Genomic DNA, 18,403 nt, shown 5'->3' with positions numbered 1-18,403 from the left:
TTTCAGCATGATGTAAGTACCACAAGTATTGCACTGTCTTAGAGGTTCTTGCCTGTGTGTGTGTGTAGGGGGGGGGGTGGTCAGATAAGAGTCTACATCTAAATATGTTAGAAAACATTAGGTAGAAGTAAATATTTAAGAAATGCACTTGAAGACCTCACTTGATGAACTAGAAGGGGGAGAATATCCTAGTTTCAAAGGTTTGAGTCTTGGCTCTTTCTTAATCTTCAAAGCAGCAACAGCTTGAAATACTCAAAGCAAAGGCATGAAAGAGCTGGCTGCACCCACCCTAATTATTCCTCCAAGGTATTTAGCCAAGGGTCTCTGCCTCCTGGTGCTTTATACCATTCCAACATCCTGCTGGCTTTTTAAGGTAGCACAAAGTGGCTTGCAAAACTATAATTTAAATAGAGCAGTTATTTACAATATTAAAAGCCGCCATCATTAATTGTAGGGAACATTTACTGGAGTAGATTAAAGAAACATGGTCATCCAAGTGGCAGACACTATAGTGGAAGGTTGTTCAGAAAATAGCTCACTGGGAAATACCTAGAATGTGGAAGCTGAGGAGTGAGAGGGTTGTGAACCACTGCACTTGGCTGTAGCAAGTCTGTCTGAGGAAAAGGAATATTCAGAAAGGACATGGATGTTTTTGGTTCTAAAGGCATGTTAGAGAAACTGGGCTTACTGGAACACACACACACAGGTCATTAGGAATAATCCTGGGGCTCATTCCTGATTCCGTTTTCATTATCTACCCTTCTAAGCCTCCAACCCATACACACCATTTTTTCCCTTTTATGCCACTTCTAATATCTGCTGCCTCCTAGTTTATGCATCCTTATACATTGCCATGATTTTTATATTTTTATGTTAATTGGTGTTTTGCCTGCATGTATGTCTGTGTGAGGGTGTTAGACCCTGGAGTTAGACAGTTGGGCATTGGGTGCTGGGACTAGAACCCCGGGTTCTCTGGAAGAGCAGTCGTGAAATGTTCACACAGGGATTTTCTTAATAATGAGATTTATCTATGGGGTAGATCACCGATTCTCTGATACTTGTTTTGAATTGGTACTGGTATGTTTTCTATATCCTTTGCACCAATCTATTTGTAAATAAAATGTATAGATAACATAACTCTTATTTGGAGGTACTACATACATACATACATACATACATACATACATACACACACACATTGGGGAAAAAGGGGAGAACTTGCCCAAGAATCTGGTAGCTGTCCTAGACAGTCTGTCCATCATACAGAGAGAAATTGTGATACTGAATGCAGTTTTTAGTGGTGAGAGAAAAGTCCATGATGCCACAGGTTTTGAGTTGGTAAAAAGACTAAAATGAACCAAACAAAACCAAACCCCTCATGACCCCAACACTCACTAATTAATACTTGGGGGATTTCCTTTTAGTTTTGTGGTGTGTGTGTGTGTGTGTGTGTGTGTGTGTGTGTGTGTGTGTGTGTATTTTAATATGGATGAGTTCTTGATTTTACAGCTGCATTTACAGTTTTCTACAGATTTTGTTTGTTTTGAGAAAGAATCTCTACACAGCCCTGGCTGTCCTGGAACTCAATGGGTAGACTAGGCTGGCCTCAAACTCAGAGATTTATCTGCCTCTGCTTTCCAAGTGCTGGGATTAAAGGCTTATAAACCATTATGCCTGGCTTGTACAGATGTTTTACTCAAGTATGTAGTTCTCTGCTTTAATATAAACATTCTCTTCTATTTTCTCCAACACCACACTTTCATCAACACGTTGTCCACCCTGAACCAACACTGATTCCAAGTGAACTCTTTGCAACGTAGAATAACCAGAGAGTGGCAAGCCTGGCGAGAGGCACCAGATTCTCCAAGATAAATAGCTAGTGTAAGGAGAGTGGTTTCCCTTCCTTTTCCACCCCCAGACCTCTGGCATTTGACTAAGTTTCCCGGCTCTCACTCCCTTATGGGTGTGCACCCTTTCTGGAGGCTGTGCCCTTTCTTTTTCTGTAGTGTTGATGACGAAGGGTCATTTGCCCAGTACATTCCCTTTTGAAGTGCCTGAGGCAGTTCAAGAAGTACAAAACTTAAAGTCAGGATCTCTCATCTTGTGTCTTATCTGAGCCTTCCTGACCTAAATAATTTTGAGCCATGGATTTGCTAGTGAGGCAATTTCACTGGCTCACTGATTCTGAACAGTTCCCTTCAACAGAGTACATCAGTTAGTGGGGAAGATGAAGTGGGCCGATCTCCATCTCTAGTCAGTCTTCAACAGGTAAAGATCTTCCCTTTGTGAGCACCGTTCAAAGCTCCTTAAATCTCTTCGAAGTGTGGTGTATTGTGAGGAACACAAAGTGCGAGCATCCAAACCACTGAAGTTTGGGGATGAAAAGTCGTAAGTGCGCGCCAACAGTTGGAGAAGGCAGAAAAATCTATCTCAGGCAAACTACTGCCCGGAAGGAATGCCCCCCCCCCCCCTTTGCAGGAGGAGAGCGGTTGCCGAGCTCTGGCATCTGGCAGACACTTGGGTCGAAGGGGTTAGGAATGCTCGCCCACGCCCGGGGGGGTTCCAGTAAGAGCTGAGGATTGGTGCGGGACCCTGCTTGCCAGGCAACTTTTGTGACTCATTCGCCCCTCTGACCTTTCTCCTGCTTTTGTGGGATGTTCAAAGCAGACGGCGTAGGAGTTTCTGCATCCCAACTCCTCTCTCTAGCTCCCCGGCGCGATGTCCCCGCGGCCGGACCCAGGTTCCCCCGCACAGGTCCAGGGGCCTGGGAACTTCCCGCCGCAGCTTCTCACGCGCGAAAGCCGGACCCCGCTCGCTGGCGCCGCCTCGGCCCCTGCCCCCACCCCCCTCCCCAGCTCCGCAGCCGGAGAGCCCGGATGTTGGATTCCATCCCTGTGCCTGGTCCTTCATTTCCATAAAAGGGCAGCGCTCCGCTGGGCCGAGATTGCGGCCGCCGCCTCCCCCCGCGGCGCTCCCCCGAGGCGCGCGCCGCCCGGCCCCCACCAGAGCGCGCGCCGCCCCCGCGGGAGCGCGGCCGGCCGGAGAACAGAGAGGAGGGGGCGGGGGCCGGCTGCGGGCGGCGCTGCGGGGCGGGGGCCGGGGCGGGGAGAGGGGGTGGAGCGGGGGGCCGCGGCGGGCGCCGGGACTCCATTAGCGGCGGCGGGAGGCTTAGCTTCCCTTGGAGCAGAGACGCGGGCGCCGCCGGCCTCGCCTGTTGCCGCGGGAGCCGGGCGGGAGGAGCACGGTGAGGGTCGCGGCGGGAAGAGCGGGGTGCCCGCGGCGGGAGGAGCGGGGCGCGGCGGGAGGACGCAGCGCAGCGGGGAGGACGCAGCGCGGTCACCCGGGCCGGGCACGCGGGGTGGGGCGGGGCGGCCGGGGCGCAGCGGCGGCAGGTGAAGGCGTCCGAGTCCGCTAGGCGGGCGGAGGCCAGGGTCTAGGGGTGCTGCCTCGCCCGCGCTCGCGGCGCCTTCGGGTGTGCGCGCGTAGACGCGGCTCCTCCGCCTTCTCCCTGGCCGCGGCCGGCGCAGCGGAGTCAGTGGGGTTTGTCTTCCTTTGGGGGAGTGACGCTGACGAGAGCCATTTCCTCCGCGCTCGCAGGAAGGAGCCATGGCTCTGGACGGGATAAGGATGCCAGATGGCTGCTACGCGGACGGAACGTGGGAACTGAGCGTCCATGTCACGGACCTGAACCGTGATGTCACCCTGAGAGTGACCGGGGAGGTGCACATCGGAGGGGTGATGCTGAAGTTGGTGGAGAAACTCGGTGAGTAGCACCCCAGATGCCTCCAATAAAGACTTCCCAGAATGGGAGAAGGGGGTGGGGAGGAAAGACGGCGGGGGGAGGGGTGGAATTGGGAGATCTCAGTACCCGGCATGTGCTGCTCTTAAAATGCGAAGTTTGTTAATATTAGGACGCATAGACCTGCTCCCCTTTGCGTCCTGTTTTGTTATTTTATTGTACGAAAGGTAGTGATTCAAGCCTACCAAATTCTTAACTGCGGATTCCCGGGACGACTTGTTGAAAGCAAAGTTGCGAATGTGATATTACGGGTCTGTGTTACCACGTCTAACCCTCCTTGAATCTGGGTGTTGATGACGGTGGTTATTGAAGGGAATGTGCAGCTGGCGTCGGTCATGAAGTTTCTGTAGCTGGGCTACGTGATGGAGTGCAGTGAAATGCTCCACTCATCTGCTCTTGGCGAGGGGTGGGGCAGTTCTTGACAAACTTGGTATCTATAATGAGTTGGAAGTAAGCTATTTCGAGCCTTCAGTTTTTAAATATTAAGAGGCCCGTGAAAGAACTTAGTGTTTTTTTTTTAATCACTCTTCATTAAACTAATTTGAGGATGACAGAATTTGAGTATACATAGATACTGGGTTGATTGTGACTCCAATTGGAAGTAAAGGGCAATCATGCAGGATATTCGAGAACACTTGGCTCTACTTGCTTTGTGATCAGTCAAACCATTTTCACCTGGTAGAAGCAACTGACTAAACTAGATGGGTGGTTTATTGCAGAGCTGTATATATTGCTGTGGTATATAATGAAGTTGTGCAGAGTTGTATGGAGGTGCCACTTTCGGCAGGCTAGGTTGGTTTTAGTCAGCGTTCATGCTTCAGATCATCCTGCAGAAGTAAAGGATATTGTCTCTCAGGAAATGTATTTCTTATCAAGGGTGAGACAGGCTGTATATTTACCATATGAACTTAAGTGAAAAAGCAGTCTGATACAGTTTGGAAAATTAGACTGAGTTCTTTTAGGTGAACCTGCTTTATGCCCCTGCAGGAAATTTAATTATTGAAGGACCAAAGAGGAGCTCATTGCAAGGGGCCTTCTTCTTCACAGGATCCATTGTTTGACTCTAGAGACAGCCCAAGAAAGAGCCCCCCAAGGAGCTTTTGAGAATTTGATTTTGCTGGTTTAACTAAGTAACTGTCAGTTTAAATTTTTTATTTAATTCAGGTAAATCAGTCACTGTTGGCAGAATATTTACCAACCTTTTTTGGCTCCATTTTAGGGTGAAAACTGTCCAGTACAGTTCCTGTTGGACAAGGAGACAGTCATTTGTATCAGATTTGCTTCTGTGTGATAAATAGACCTTATTAATACATTGTAGTTTTAAATTATTTACTTTGTTAATTTTTGTTTTTGTTATTTGAGACAGTCTCATTATGTAGCTCAGGCTGGCCTGGAACTCACAGAGATTAGCCTCTGAGTTCTGAGATGAAAGGGGTGCCTTACCCATGTCCACAGTCCAGCTCTACATTGTAATTATTTCAAAACTAATGTGATAAAGGATCTGTTAAAGGTGACTTAGACAAGTTGGAATTCTCAGAACAGGCTTTAATGAATAAATAATGATTTCTTCTATATTTACATCACTCTGATTGACTGTTATGAAATCACAATTATAAATAGAATCGTAGGGGATGAGCTGTTTGTATACAGGACTGAGGTTATTTTTGAGTAACTATACTCTTAATAAATAATACTGATGCAGATTAATTATATAGGAAAAAAGCCTAAAAGGGTGTCTGGGAACTTTGTTCAGTTGAACCAATACTGATTCCTCTTATGTTTTAAGTTCCAAGTAGGAGGCATTTTTTTTCAGCAAACTTGACAGGTAAATAGGGTAGAGTGCCACTAAGAATGTCCACAAATCAGGCTAGTCAAATTGGAAAAGAATCGTGTAGTTTTCAGGTTTGTCTTAAAGTTGGAAGGGGCTGCCTGCTGAACCCCTGCATTGATACTAAGATATCACGGAAGGTATTAAAGGGCAGACTGGATGTCTACTTGTCGACAGTGGCTAACAAGATCAAAGCAGCCTACAGAGTCTAGATAAGATTTGGAGGTCATTGTAGCAATGAGACGGTGCTACAGTGTCTGGGGTGTCAGGCATGTAGCAGAGGCAGGCTATGTGGCCATGGATTAGTTAATGACATTGTACTGCAGGCAGCCTTAACCTGTATCTTCAGGCTCCCACTGCTTATCTGAAAACCCTTTTCATTCTCATTGGAGGGTATATGGTTACCAAAAGCTTTAATTCAAAGCTATCTTTCCCATACTGTATTCATGCTACCCCATGATTCTCTGGAGTTAATAGATCCTAGGATGACACCTCTCTTTGATGCATTAAGTGTGGAAGCTCTAGGAAGAGGATAATTTCGCTGTGCATAGGTCCTCAAAGATGTGTGTGAGCAGAAAAGGAAACAGCCATACCGACCAAGACAAAAGGGTAAACGATGCTTTCTTAGGATGTGTTACAATACAAGACTCAGGCAGCCCTGTAAAAAGAGGAATCAACTTACAAGACTAATTTCTTCTAGTTCTGAGTCTGAAATTAAATCACATCAGATAGTATAGATCAAAAAATCAAGTTCCAGGATTCAGATATAACAAAGAAAAAATGAATGGGGTTGACTCTGAAAAATTTTAACATTGTCGGGCCTGGTTGGTGCACACCCTTATCTCCAGCACTCGGGAGGCAGAGGCAAGTGGATCTGTATGCGTTTGAAACCAGACTGATCTATACAGTGAGTTCTAGGCCAGCCAAAGCTATATGGTGATATACATGGTCTCAGAAAGGGGGCATAGGGGAAATCCAGTTAGGTTGGGGAGTTAGCGTGCATGATCTAAACTAAACTAAAGTAAAAGTAAGTTTTAGTTGAGTACCAGACGAAGGAGGGAGTTGGTTCACATTAGGGGCTTTAAACACTAAGATCAGAGGTTGACTAGGTGTCCACAGAGAGAGAGAGGCCTCATAACTGGACAGCTGTCTTTCCATCCTCATGCATATCCTCCTCAAGGAAGACAGACTTATTTTGTAGAATGGTGGCCATGCTGGGAAAATCCTGTTTCCCCCTTTGAAGGCTCCAAGTGTGTTAGGCTTATAAGGCATGTTCATGTTTTTAAGTGATTGGGTGGGAGGAACAGCTGGGAAATCACCAAAGTGAATTGAATCCTAGTTAAGTCTGATAGCACTTTTACTCAGTGTTTCTATACTGTGACTGATTGGAGGAATTCAGTATTGAATTTTATTGGTTCCTTAAAAGTTTGCAAATTCTTTTGGCAAGAGAGATGAGATGGTTCACAGTAGGTAAAGGTGCCTGTTGCCAAGCATGACAACCATAACCTGAGGTCACTTTCTGGAACTCAGGTGATAACTGACTCCTACAAATTGTCCTTTGACCTTCACTTGTGTACTGTTTTGTGCACACACCCCAAAGCATGAGCTATTTTGTTGGGTGAGTTATGTGGTATTTTCAGGCTCTCCCTAGGTAGGTCCTCCTGCCTTTGCCTCCCCAGTGCTGGGATTAAAGGTGGTGCTTCCGCTGCCATGGGTTTTTTGTTTTGTGGTTTTTTTTTTTTTTTTTTTCTTTGCCATGTTTTATGCCCAGTTTTCTACAAAATAAATAAGCCTGTTAGATTCCAACTAGAATTAACTTATGTCTAGGGCTAAAGGCTATGTTTGTTTTTATTTGGTTTTTTACAAAAGAACTTGTTTTAAAAAAAAGTCTTTGTCATTTGAAAGAAAATACTTTTAAGTTTTAACTTTAATCTTGACTTATCTTTAAAACTTCAAACTAAGTCAAGAAGGGGTCAGTGAGTACTGTTTAATCTTCAGCTCTCACTTTGTCATTTGGTTTTATTGCTGGAAAGCACAGCTTTTAGGGCTGGTTGAGTGGGTTGTTGTCATCATTACCTCTTGTCTTTACTCAACACATACTGCCTAAAAATGAAGGTGCCTCTCTTAAATGGTTAGAGTATGCTTTTATCAAATTCAGGACATTTAATATTGATTTAATACTGTCCTGTTATAAATCTATATTCAGATACATTCGGAATTTGCTTGTCCCAAAAGTGTTGGTTGTAGCCAGACTGGCCGCTTCTTTTTTAATATACAAAATATCTAAGTGAAGTGTGGAGAGTGTGTGCAGGTAAGATGTACGTAGGGTAACAGTGTCTGTTTCCAGACTTCATAGCCACACTGTTTCCAGACTCTATAGCCACACTGTAAAACAGCCCTCAGTTAAGACACATCTTTGCCTTCCAAAGTAAAGATATCAGTGTGGTTCTCTGCATTTTTCTAAGTTTTCTTTCACAGACTCTACCTTTAAATTCAGTTTAACTCTCAGATTAGACTGTTGGAAAGGTTGTAGTTTTAATATTGTTTTTGTAATGGATTCTCCTTATTTTGCCCAGGCTGGCCTGGAATTCCTGGGTTTAAATGATTGTCTTGCCTTGACTTCCCAAGTATAAGGATTATTATGGGTGTGCACCCAGGACTATTAGTAACATTCTTAGGCATCAGTGGCTGTAGATTACCCCAGTACTAGCTGTCCTCGGATGTTTTAGGTGCTAATGGACACACAGATTGGTAAGAAAAGAATGTATTGTCTGTTGCCAGTAGATTTGATTTCAGCTTCTGACCTTGCTTGTCACTGCTTTGGGTGATCCATGGGCAATCATTCCAGTCTTTTGAGTGGGTCTTGACTTCTGTAAAATGGAAAAACCAAAGTTCTTAAAGCAGGCATGGTGGTGCATGCCTGTAATCCCAGGAGATGATGTCCAGAGTTGGCTACCTAGTGAGTTGGAGCCAGTTTGGGCTCTTGTGAGACCATGTCTCAAAAGTAAACAGGTCTAGTGACACACCTCAGCAAATAAAATTCCCAGGACTTATATGGTAGGAGAGAACTGACTTTTAAAAGCTGTCCTTTGACCTATACACACACACACACACACACACACACACACACACACACACACACACTTACGCACACTCAGCATACGCACACGCTTGAGAATAGATATAATGAAAAATTGAAAAGACAAATTCTCATAGGTTTTGTTGAGACTTAAAATTGGATTATTAAACAGTCAGGTGTTTTATATAAAAAACTACTAGTGCTATGCAGTGAGTACACTTTGTCACATGAGAGTCTCTGGTCATACACTGTGGGTGGAGTCTAAAGTAAATGCAGAATACTTAGTTTCATATTTGTGAGAGGAGAATTATACACTTCAAAAGGAGTTAGTTTGGGATTCCTGTGTGTTCCCATCTAGACTACAAGAAAATAGCCACCAATCTGCTCTTCCCCTCACTTTGAAACACACACCTGCCCCTGTAATGTAACAAAGAGCTATTTAGACCATTGTTTTCCTGAGATTTTTGAAATGCAATTGATCAGTAAGTGGATGATGGTATTTCAGGGATGTGAAAACTTTATAGCCAGAGGTAAATTAATTCCCTACTTAATCTGCTTTATGAGTGCTGTTTTATATTCATATATAAAACAAGAGTGAAGTAAAATTCTTTCTTGGCACATGAAACAGCTTTTTCAGAATCTCATGAAAGTACTTTGAGAAAAAAGCTAATGCATTCAGATTCCTTGTTTATTTTTGATACTGAGACTTAAAACCATAGCCTCAGAGATGCTAACTAAGCAAGCACTCTGCCACTGATCCAGACCTTCAGTCATGGGTACAGGATTTTTATGTAATAATTTTATACAGATATTAATATCCAAGTATTGCTGCCTTATATGAAGTAAATACTATGCAAGATGTTTCTAAATAACCCTTCTATTATCTTTTTGAAAAGATTTTATTTATTGCATATGAGTGTTTAGGCTTTTTGTGTGTATGTACACCATGTGCATGCCTTGAATCTCCTAGAACTGGTTAGGGATGGTTGTAAACTGCCATGTGGGTGCTAGGAATTAAACTCAGGTCCTCTGGAAGAACAGCCACTATTCTTAATCCCTGAGTCATCTCTCCAACATTTTGTTTTTAGATGTACATTTTGCACTTGGATTTGTGATTACAAATTACTAACTGTTGAAATCCATTTTGAAACACACAGTTATCAGAATTATTGTACTAGACTGTAATCTACCACCACTTTTTCATACTACTACCACTGAATTGGTAGACTAAGAAATAAATGCCGGATAACCTGAGCCCTGGCATAGTAAGATAGTGGGGACTTAGGAGCATGAGTAATGGCTGGCCGTAGCTGAGGAGGGTCCATTGAAAAGTTAGACTTTCTCTCTGGGTGGGAGATAGCAGCAGCATGGCATATTATAGATTATCCTAGAGGAGTAGGAGATAGACTATCAGAAGAAAACCTGATTGAACACAAAATGCTATATTATACTCCATTTATTCTCCACTTACCCCCTTAATACTGGAATAAATAAATTTACTATCATTCCACTTTCAGTCATGAAGAAAGATGTTCTTTACATAGTAATTACTAAAATGTAGCAAAAGTCAGTGTAAGTAAAATGGAGGAATATGTCCTGGAGGCCTGGCCTAGAATATAGGAAAGATTTGTAGAGAACTGCTGGAGGTCACTGAGAGAGTGTACAGTGGATGACGGCTAATGTTTTACAGGTCAACACACCAGATGAATGACAATGAGGCTGCTTTTGAACTCACAGGGATACACCTGCCTCTGCCTCCCGCGTGCTGGTATTTTAGTTTGCTTCTTATAGCACTGAGGTTCACCCACCATGGGCTGTGTCCTCCCAAGAAAATGCTCCACAGACTTGCCCACAGGCCAGTCTTATGGAGATGTTTTTCTCAATTGTGGTTCCCTCTTAGATAATTCTACTTTGTGTTAAGTTGGGTAAAGGGAGGCTGAAACAGACAATGACAACCAAGGCAGCTGGCCTCCAACTTGTAATTCAAAGTGCTGGGATTACAAGTGTATACCACATGCATATTCCTAACTTTTGTTTTGAAGAGTGAATTCAAAATCTTTATTAGTTTTGTAGAAGAAATAATTAGTCAGTGTTTGTTTATTAGAAGTTTATTTTTCTATTAGTTTATCATAACAAATATCCAGAATTGTGTGTCTTTAGAGCAAGATTTAGTCCTCACAGTTCTAGTGACTGAGAAGTCCCAGCCAGCCTGGTCTCTTTTACTCTGGAGGGAGGGGCTCCCAGCTTTGTCCTGACTTCTGGGGTTCCTATGCTACCAGCAGAGCTCTGCCCTCTCTCCCAGTTTCTTCCTGAAGCCCCATTTCCAGATACCCTGGGGAGTAGGGTTTCCACATGTGAAGTAAAGGGATCCAAATCCTTATTCCATAGCTGTTTCTAAATAGTTCCTGGCATTGGACATGTCCCTATCAGTTAACCTCAGAAACCTTAATGTAAACTAATAATGTCTTTCACTAATCGAATGCCAGGCTTTAATTGAAACATGTTGGCAGTTTGGTGTATAAACTTTGAAGCACTTCATATTTCTGCCACTAATTAACATTTTAAAAAGTGACAGATTTTTTTCAAACCATTGCTTTACCATCAGTGTCCACTTTTCCTACTGAAACTTAAATTGCATCAGTTGCTCAACAACACAACTCGTGTTTTGCTTTCTTCTACTTCTTGAACTGTGACTACGTGTTATACAGTTTGTGTCACCAGCTCTTCAGTTGTGATAACTGAGTGATGTCAGTCATGACACTTACATTCTGTCCTCAGTAGACTCTGTTGTTCACACCGAGACAACAAAATGTGTACTTGTGTTGCTTCTTGTCTCTAGGTGATAAACTTCTGTGATACTTAATAAGAATAGATAATTGAAAGAGGAAATTGATTAATGAAGATAAAGGTATAACAAGTGATGGGGGATGTTCTTCTGTATATATGTTTCTTTTATTGGTTGATGAATAAAATATTGATTGGCCAGGAGAGGCAGGAAGATAGACAGGACTAGGAGACAAGGAGAATGCTGGGGAGAGAGAGGCCTCGAGGAGACATGTAGCCAAAGAAGGAGTTACAGGTCCAGGCATTCTCAAGTAAGCCCACATGAAAATATATAGATTAATAGTTATGGGTTAATACTTAAGAGAGAAGAGCCAGTAGAAGCCTAAGCTATTGGCTAAACAGTTTAATAAATAACATTTGTCTCTGTGCATTTATTTGGGGCTAAATTAGGCAAGACAGAAACTTTCATCTTCAAACGAGTAGCAATAGGGAGACACTGGGTGTGACATTCAAACCCAGTGCAACTGGGACTATTGCAGAGGTGGCTCAGCCTGGCCGGGTGCCTGGGTGCTCTTGCCACTTGGGAGACTCAGATGCAGCCAGTGGAACTTGATAAAGACAGAACTTACTGACATAAAGAGAAGACAGGGTAACAGGGTGAAAATGTCCCCATGTCCCCACAAAACATACATGTATATATAAGATGATCTCAGAAATACTTCATGATAATGATCCCCCTTGGCCTGACCTGGAACCCAGGACCTCTCCCTGCTAAGTAAGCACTCATCCACTGAACGGTAGTGCTTTAGAGATGTTATTTTAACAGGTTGTCACTAAGTTGTGCAGACGCCTTCAGTTTGTTATTCTTCTGCCTCTAAGTAGCTGTGAGTGCTGATCTATACCAACAGGGTCAGAATGACTTTGAAAATACAAAGAGTAGCACTTGGGAGGCAGAGGCAGGCAGACCACTGAGTTCAGGGTCAGCCTAATCTATATACCGAGTTTCTGTCCAGCCAGGGCTACACAGTGAGTCCCTGTCTCAAGGGAAAAACAAACAACAACAACCAAAAAACAAACTAAAAGCCCACCACTACTAATAGCAACAAGAGTATAAAGAGTAAAATGATGATGCAGATTTAGAAAATAGAATGACTTTGCCACAGCATAAAAGATGCTATTTCCATGCCATGAGTGCATGTTCTTCGCTGGGGAGATGGTCCTGTAAAGTGCTTGCTGTGCAAGCATGAGAACCTAAGTTCGATTCTCCAGAACCCGCATAAAGTTGGGCCCATGTTGGGGACATGCCTATAATTTCAGTGTGGGGAGGCAGTCAGGGAAACCCCAGGACTTAGTGGGCAGGCAGTCTAGCTGAAACCATGAACTGCATGTTTTAGACTGAAGGTGGCAGTTAGATTCCAAAAACCTGTGGTAGAAGGAGAAAACCCACTCCTGAAAGTTGTCGTTTGACTTCTATATAGTGTGAGTGCACATTCTCTCTCTCTTTCTCTCTCTCTCTCTCTCTCTCTCTCTCTCTCTCTCTCTCTCTCTCTCTCTCACACACACACACACACACATGTGCTCATGTACAGACACATCAGGAGAGCAGTTAAGGAAGACCCTTTAAGTATCAAACTCTGACATCTACACACCCTAAGCTGAACCTGTCTGTGTTGACAAGAGTCATGGGAAAACAAGAATGATAGTTGTTGACTGGTTTGGGGATAGAGATGAAGGGAAAGGTATTAAGTCAAGGAGACCAACAGCACATTGATGAGTAAAGTGGGCCAGAGGGCTTGAGAACACATTGAGGAGTTTAAACATCACCCACTGAGACTTTAAAAGTTTTTCATTAGAAGTAAAATGATGAAATTCAATTGTAAAAGTTAACTAAGGTAGATTGTAAAACTAGGTTTCTAAACTGGGACTTGGTGTGGTACAAACCTGTTATCCTAGCTCCTGGACCGTTGTTGAATATTCAAAAGTCCAAGGACCTCAAGGCTATAGGGTAAAGTTAAGGCCAGCTGGAACAACCTAAAGAGATCCTTCTAGGGCAATATAAAAGGGGCCGTGGTTCTAGCTCAGAGTAGTGGAAAGTCTTCCTGTCCCTTGAGGTCTGCGGTCAATCTCCAGTATTGGGGTGGAGCTAGAAATGTTGAGGCATGAAGGTAGGCAGTGTAAGAAGGTGCTCTAAGGGACAGATAACAGCTGCTGAAGTACTTTCTGTCATACTGGACAGAAAAACAAACTGAGAGGAACAAGGAGAGTGCTGTCAGAAATATGTGTATCACACAATGCATGTAGTCTACTTTTGGGCGGCTGAGGTAGATGTAGATCGGGGTCACTGTTATCCAGTATTTGCATACTTCAGTGGTAATTCTTTATATTTTAGTTGCTAAATAACAGCACCAGTACTGGATGAAGTTTCAGCACAGTCCACAAATTAAAGTTCTTGTATTTGTTTTTCTAAAGCATCCTTTTCTTTAAAATTTTCATGCTGTTTTTGGTACTATATTATAAAAACTTAAGTTTTAGAGATGTACTGTTGAATTCTGTTCCTCTAAGGAACATTGTTCCTTCTAGAATAATATTAATTTAGAAATTTATTTTGAGTTCTTTCAAGGATATAGTTACTGATAAGCAGTCTTAAGGGAATGGAGTGACTTGGAAGATAAGCACTTATTTTTAATAATATATATATATTATATATGTACATTATATAAGTCTATATTACTAAATACACATACATACACACAATCCAATTTCTGATATTAAAGACAGAAGCGGCTGTTCGTGGCCATGTGTGAGGGTATGTACCGGCCCCTAGCTACAGCCACTTGGAAGGTGAAGATGGGATAGTTGATTGTTCACACCTCTGTCTCAGTTCTGGGATCGCACTTGGCTTGAACCTGTACAGTGCTACCAGTCTCTGAGAGTGCATATTGGTTCTATTGTGTCTGGAAGACACTGTTTCCTTGTAGTCATCCACCATCTCTGACTCTCAAAAATCTCCCCACCTCCTCTTCTGCATGGATCCCCGAGCCCTGAGAAGAGGGCTTTGAGGAAAACATCCCACTTAGGACTAAGTACTCCAAAGTCTCTTGCCCTCTGCACATTGTCTAGTGTGGGTCTCTCTGTTAGTCCCGTCTACAGTCAGAAGGGCTTCCTCAGATGAGGGCTGAGCAAAGCACTGATCTATGGGTATAGCAGAGTGTCACTGGGTGCCATTTTATTGCTGTGTTCCTTTAGCAGAACAGTAGTAGTAGGTTTTCTGCTAAGCTTGTGACGTGTTTTTTCCCTCAGCGTTCTTAGCTACTTTTATCAGTGTCAGGCATGTGTTCTGTGTCAAGGAGGCCGCAGATCCAATCAAGAGGTGGTTGGTCACTCCCACAGTGCCTGTGCCACTGTTGCACCAGTGTATCTTTTTGATTGTCTTTTGTTGGGGGGGCAGTTTGTTTTGGGGCAGGGTCTCATTATATAACCCTGGCTGTCATTTGTAGGCCAGGCTGTCCCTGCCTCCTAAGCGCTGGAGTTGAGTTCTCCAAACTCCAAAGGCAGTGCATGTGTCCAGAAATGTCAGTCTTGGCCCAACTCAAACTTTGCTCTAGAAGGAATTCTGGTGGATAGATAAAAGCCAGCATTCCTCAGGAACTTGTGAAACAGGTTCCTGTCACTCAAAAGGAATCATTTCCCTTACCTCTGGCAGAAGGGACATATATGGCTCTTCGTTGACATATCTGTGATACCTGTCAGCCTATCAAACTCTATGCTAGCCACCTGGCTCCTTCAGTCCCTACTTACAAGGAGTTTCCTTTAGAACTGACATTCTAGTCTTTTCTTGATGATAAAGGATAAGCTCTGGATGCTTCAGAGCTGGTGAGGACCCAGAAAGACTAGAATGCTGGCCAAAGGTGGGGAGGGGGAGGGGAGTCAGGTAATGGCAGGAGAAATGGAAAGTCCACCAGAAGCATCTGGCTTTGGGACCTAGCCAGATGCTTGGTACATCAACATCAAGGTGCAGTCACATTGGCTGGACTGGTTCACACTGGTTTTCATCTGGTGGGCTCTGCAGTTGATTCCTGAATGTGTCTGTCAGCTGAGTGGGAATCGTCTCTCTCTCTCTCTCTCTCTCTCTCTCTCTCTCTCTCTCTCTCTCTCTCTCTCTCTCTCACACACACACACACACACACACACACACACACACCCCACATACAGAGTTCTTAGCATGATCACTATCTGTAATCTGCACTGAAATTCTCTTTGTAGAATAAAGTTAGCAGCAGCTGGAGTAGGCTCACACCTTTGAGCTATTGCAAAACAAAGCCTGAAAAGTTACCAATGTAATAGGAGCATATATATTCATTTGTAATAAGGAACTTCTCAGCAGGGAAGAAGACAAAGGGGGAGAGCTAAAGGACCTGAAAGATGGTCCAGAAATACAGACATGTCCATCTATCCTAAGGGCTGGGCATATAGAGAGCAGATAGAGGTGTTTTCAGCACAGTGAGAAAAGCACTTTTAAGTCTATGTAGAAAACAACCCAAGACAATTTAAAATTTTGAGCCTATGACTATAATAGTAGCCATTGCTTTGTTACCAAGACCAGATTTATCAGAACTCAGTCGATTAATGTTAAACTTTGAATTTTGAAGTCTTAACAACATGTGTGTAATCTTAAAGTCTCATTTTTTACACACTTCAAATCACTTCCTTAGTAGATCTTTATAACTTCAACCTTCTTCCTTCCGTCTGGAAACGTCCAGTCATGTACCATGGTTACTGAGGACAAGTTCTTTTAAATAAAGCAATAGTAAAAAGTAAATGTTCAGTCACTAACAACAGCATGGTGGCTTGATTTGCCTTTCATTGAAACCTGTCTCCCTTTCTCATTTTGAACCCTGTCAGCAAGGTACACCTCCCTCTCCCGACGGGTGCTTTTGATGTGCTTTGGCTCTTGGGCTTGTCTGAGATTGCTTGTCAGCTCGTATGCCATTCTCAGGCGCTGTATGGATGTGAAACCTTGTTTTGTCTTTGTGAGTAGAATGAATGTGTTTGGTTTCTGTCATAAGGAGCCGGCTTATGAAATGCTCTGTGGGAACTGCTCCAAGGTTATTCCAGTCATAGTTAAAATAATGCTGTAGAGTCCTTTCCTTCTGAAAACCTAATCTGAAGGACTGCTCAGATCTACCATCCCTTTTCTGACCACCTGTGTCACCCATTGCCCTACCCTCAGCATAACAAAATACCAAAGCCACTGTGTCTTGCTGATGTACTCTTGCCCAGCCATCAGTATTCTATTTACTTCTGGGCTCTTGCTCACTTTGTACCCTTTGGCAAACGCGATGATGGTCTGTCATGAAGCACAAGTCACCCTGCTTAAGAACAGTTCCAGACCTATTTTGACATAGCTGATTTAAGGTAGTGGTAGAAGATACTCACCTTTATCTTCCCACTCCCAACCAAAACCCAAAGCAAATACAGACATCTATCCACAAACAAAATAGCCCTGGTTTGCAGATAGGTCCAGGCATCAATATTTTTAAAAAATTGCTTAGACTTTAAAAAAAAAAAAAAAACTTTTAAAATGCAGCTCAGGCAATTACAATGACTGAAAGTCACTAAGTGGCTTATCTCACACAGTAAAACCTGGACAACTTTCTACAGCAAGCAAGGCTCCTGCTGCCTGGGGTCTTCACCTACTGACAGCAGCCCTCTGGTCATCAGTCTCCTTCAAGTGCCACAGCTTTGTTTCATCCAGCACCATCTCTAGCATTGGAACTGCCTTTTGGCACACAGGTTAACAGATTTTTGTTAATGCATTGTTTGACAAATGCTGTGTGATAGATACTCTGTAGCAGTGGACTTGGTTGGTAGCCTGTTGTCCTTAAGAATGCTACTCGAGGGGCTTGGAGGTGGCTCTGTGGTCATGGGAACCCACAGAAGGTGGACCCTTGATTCTGTGAATGGCCTTCTAAGCTCCACACAGATGCTGTAGCACACACTCCTGTAATACCATCTTCTCACACTGTTTTTTCTTTTTGGTGTGTGTGTGTGTGTGTGTGTGTGTGTGTGTGTGTGTGTGTACGTGTGTGTACTCTTGCACTCATGCTGGATGCTGCATACATGCCAGATACAGTGTCAGGTGTCTTCTATAAACCCCCACCCCTTGAAACAGGTTTCTGTCCTGGATAGTTTTATGTCAATTTGATACAAGTTAAGAGTCATCAAAAAGGAGGGAGCCTCAATTGAGAAAATTCCTCCATAAGATGAAGCTGCAGGCACACCTGTAGAGCATTTTCTTTAATTGGTGATTGATGGAGGGCCCTGGGTTCTGTAAGAAAGCAGGCTGAGCAAAGCCATGGGAAGGGAGCAACCAAGTAAGCAACACTCTTCCATGACCTCTGCATCAGCTTCTGTCTCCAGGATCTCATCTCTTTTTAGTTTCTGTCCTGACTTCCTTTGGTGATAAGCCCAATAAGCCCTTTCCTCTCCAGCTTGCTTTTGGTCATGGTGTTTCATCATGGCAATAGTACCCAAACTAAGACAGTCTTTCTATATAGCCTTAGCTATCTTGGAATGGAATTTGCTGTGTAGATTGCCTGCCTTTGCCTCCCAAGTCCCAGGATTAAAGGTGTGCACCACCTCACTTGACCTCTATGACTCTTCACCTTGTTTTTCTGCACAGTCTGTCACTGACTCTGGCAAGACTGGCTAGCCAGGGAGCTCCAGCATGTATCTGTTTCTCCCCTGCAGTGCTGAGTTAAGGTGTGCTACATTTGCCCTCCCCTCCCCAATAGGGGCTGGGAAATCTAAGTTCAGGCCCTTTTCTTGGGAATAAAACACATCTGTCTCTCCTGCGTTGCTTCTATTGTACGATGGGTGAACAGAACCCACGCAGGGTTTCCGGTCCTTATAT

The 18,403-nt window shown here is 43.6% G+C and overlaps 1 protein-coding gene across 6 annotated transcripts in view; it reads left to right on the top strand.

Moving 5' to 3' along the window:
* The first annotated feature begins 3,084 nt into the window (after positions 1-3,084).
* Fermt2 (FERM domain containing kindlin 2) overlaps positions 3,085-18,403 on the top strand; it is a 65,004-nt gene continuing 49,685 nt past the window's right edge. For 5 of the 6 annotated variants that reach the window (XM_051177061.1, XM_051177060.1, XM_051177057.1 and 2 more), the window contains exons 1-2: positions 3,086-3,244; positions 3,598-3,763. In XM_051177061.1, the coding sequence (XP_051033018.1) occupies positions 3,607-3,763 (157 nt within the window). In that variant the 5' untranslated portion in view covers positions 3,086-3,244; positions 3,598-3,606. Of the gene's footprint in view, positions 3,245-3,597; positions 3,764-18,403 lie in introns of all 6 variants that reach the window. The other variant, XM_051177055.1, reaches the window with a different exon arrangement.

The sequence above is a fragment of the Phodopus roborovskii genome, unplaced genomic scaffold (genome assembly GCF_943737965.1).
Source record: "Phodopus roborovskii unplaced genomic scaffold, PHOROB, whole genome shotgun sequence".
Taxonomy (NCBI): domain Eukaryota; kingdom Metazoa; phylum Chordata; class Mammalia; order Rodentia; family Cricetidae; genus Phodopus; species Phodopus roborovskii.
Note: the sequence above shows the minus strand (reverse complement) of the source record. Positions and strands in the feature narration are given on the sequence as shown.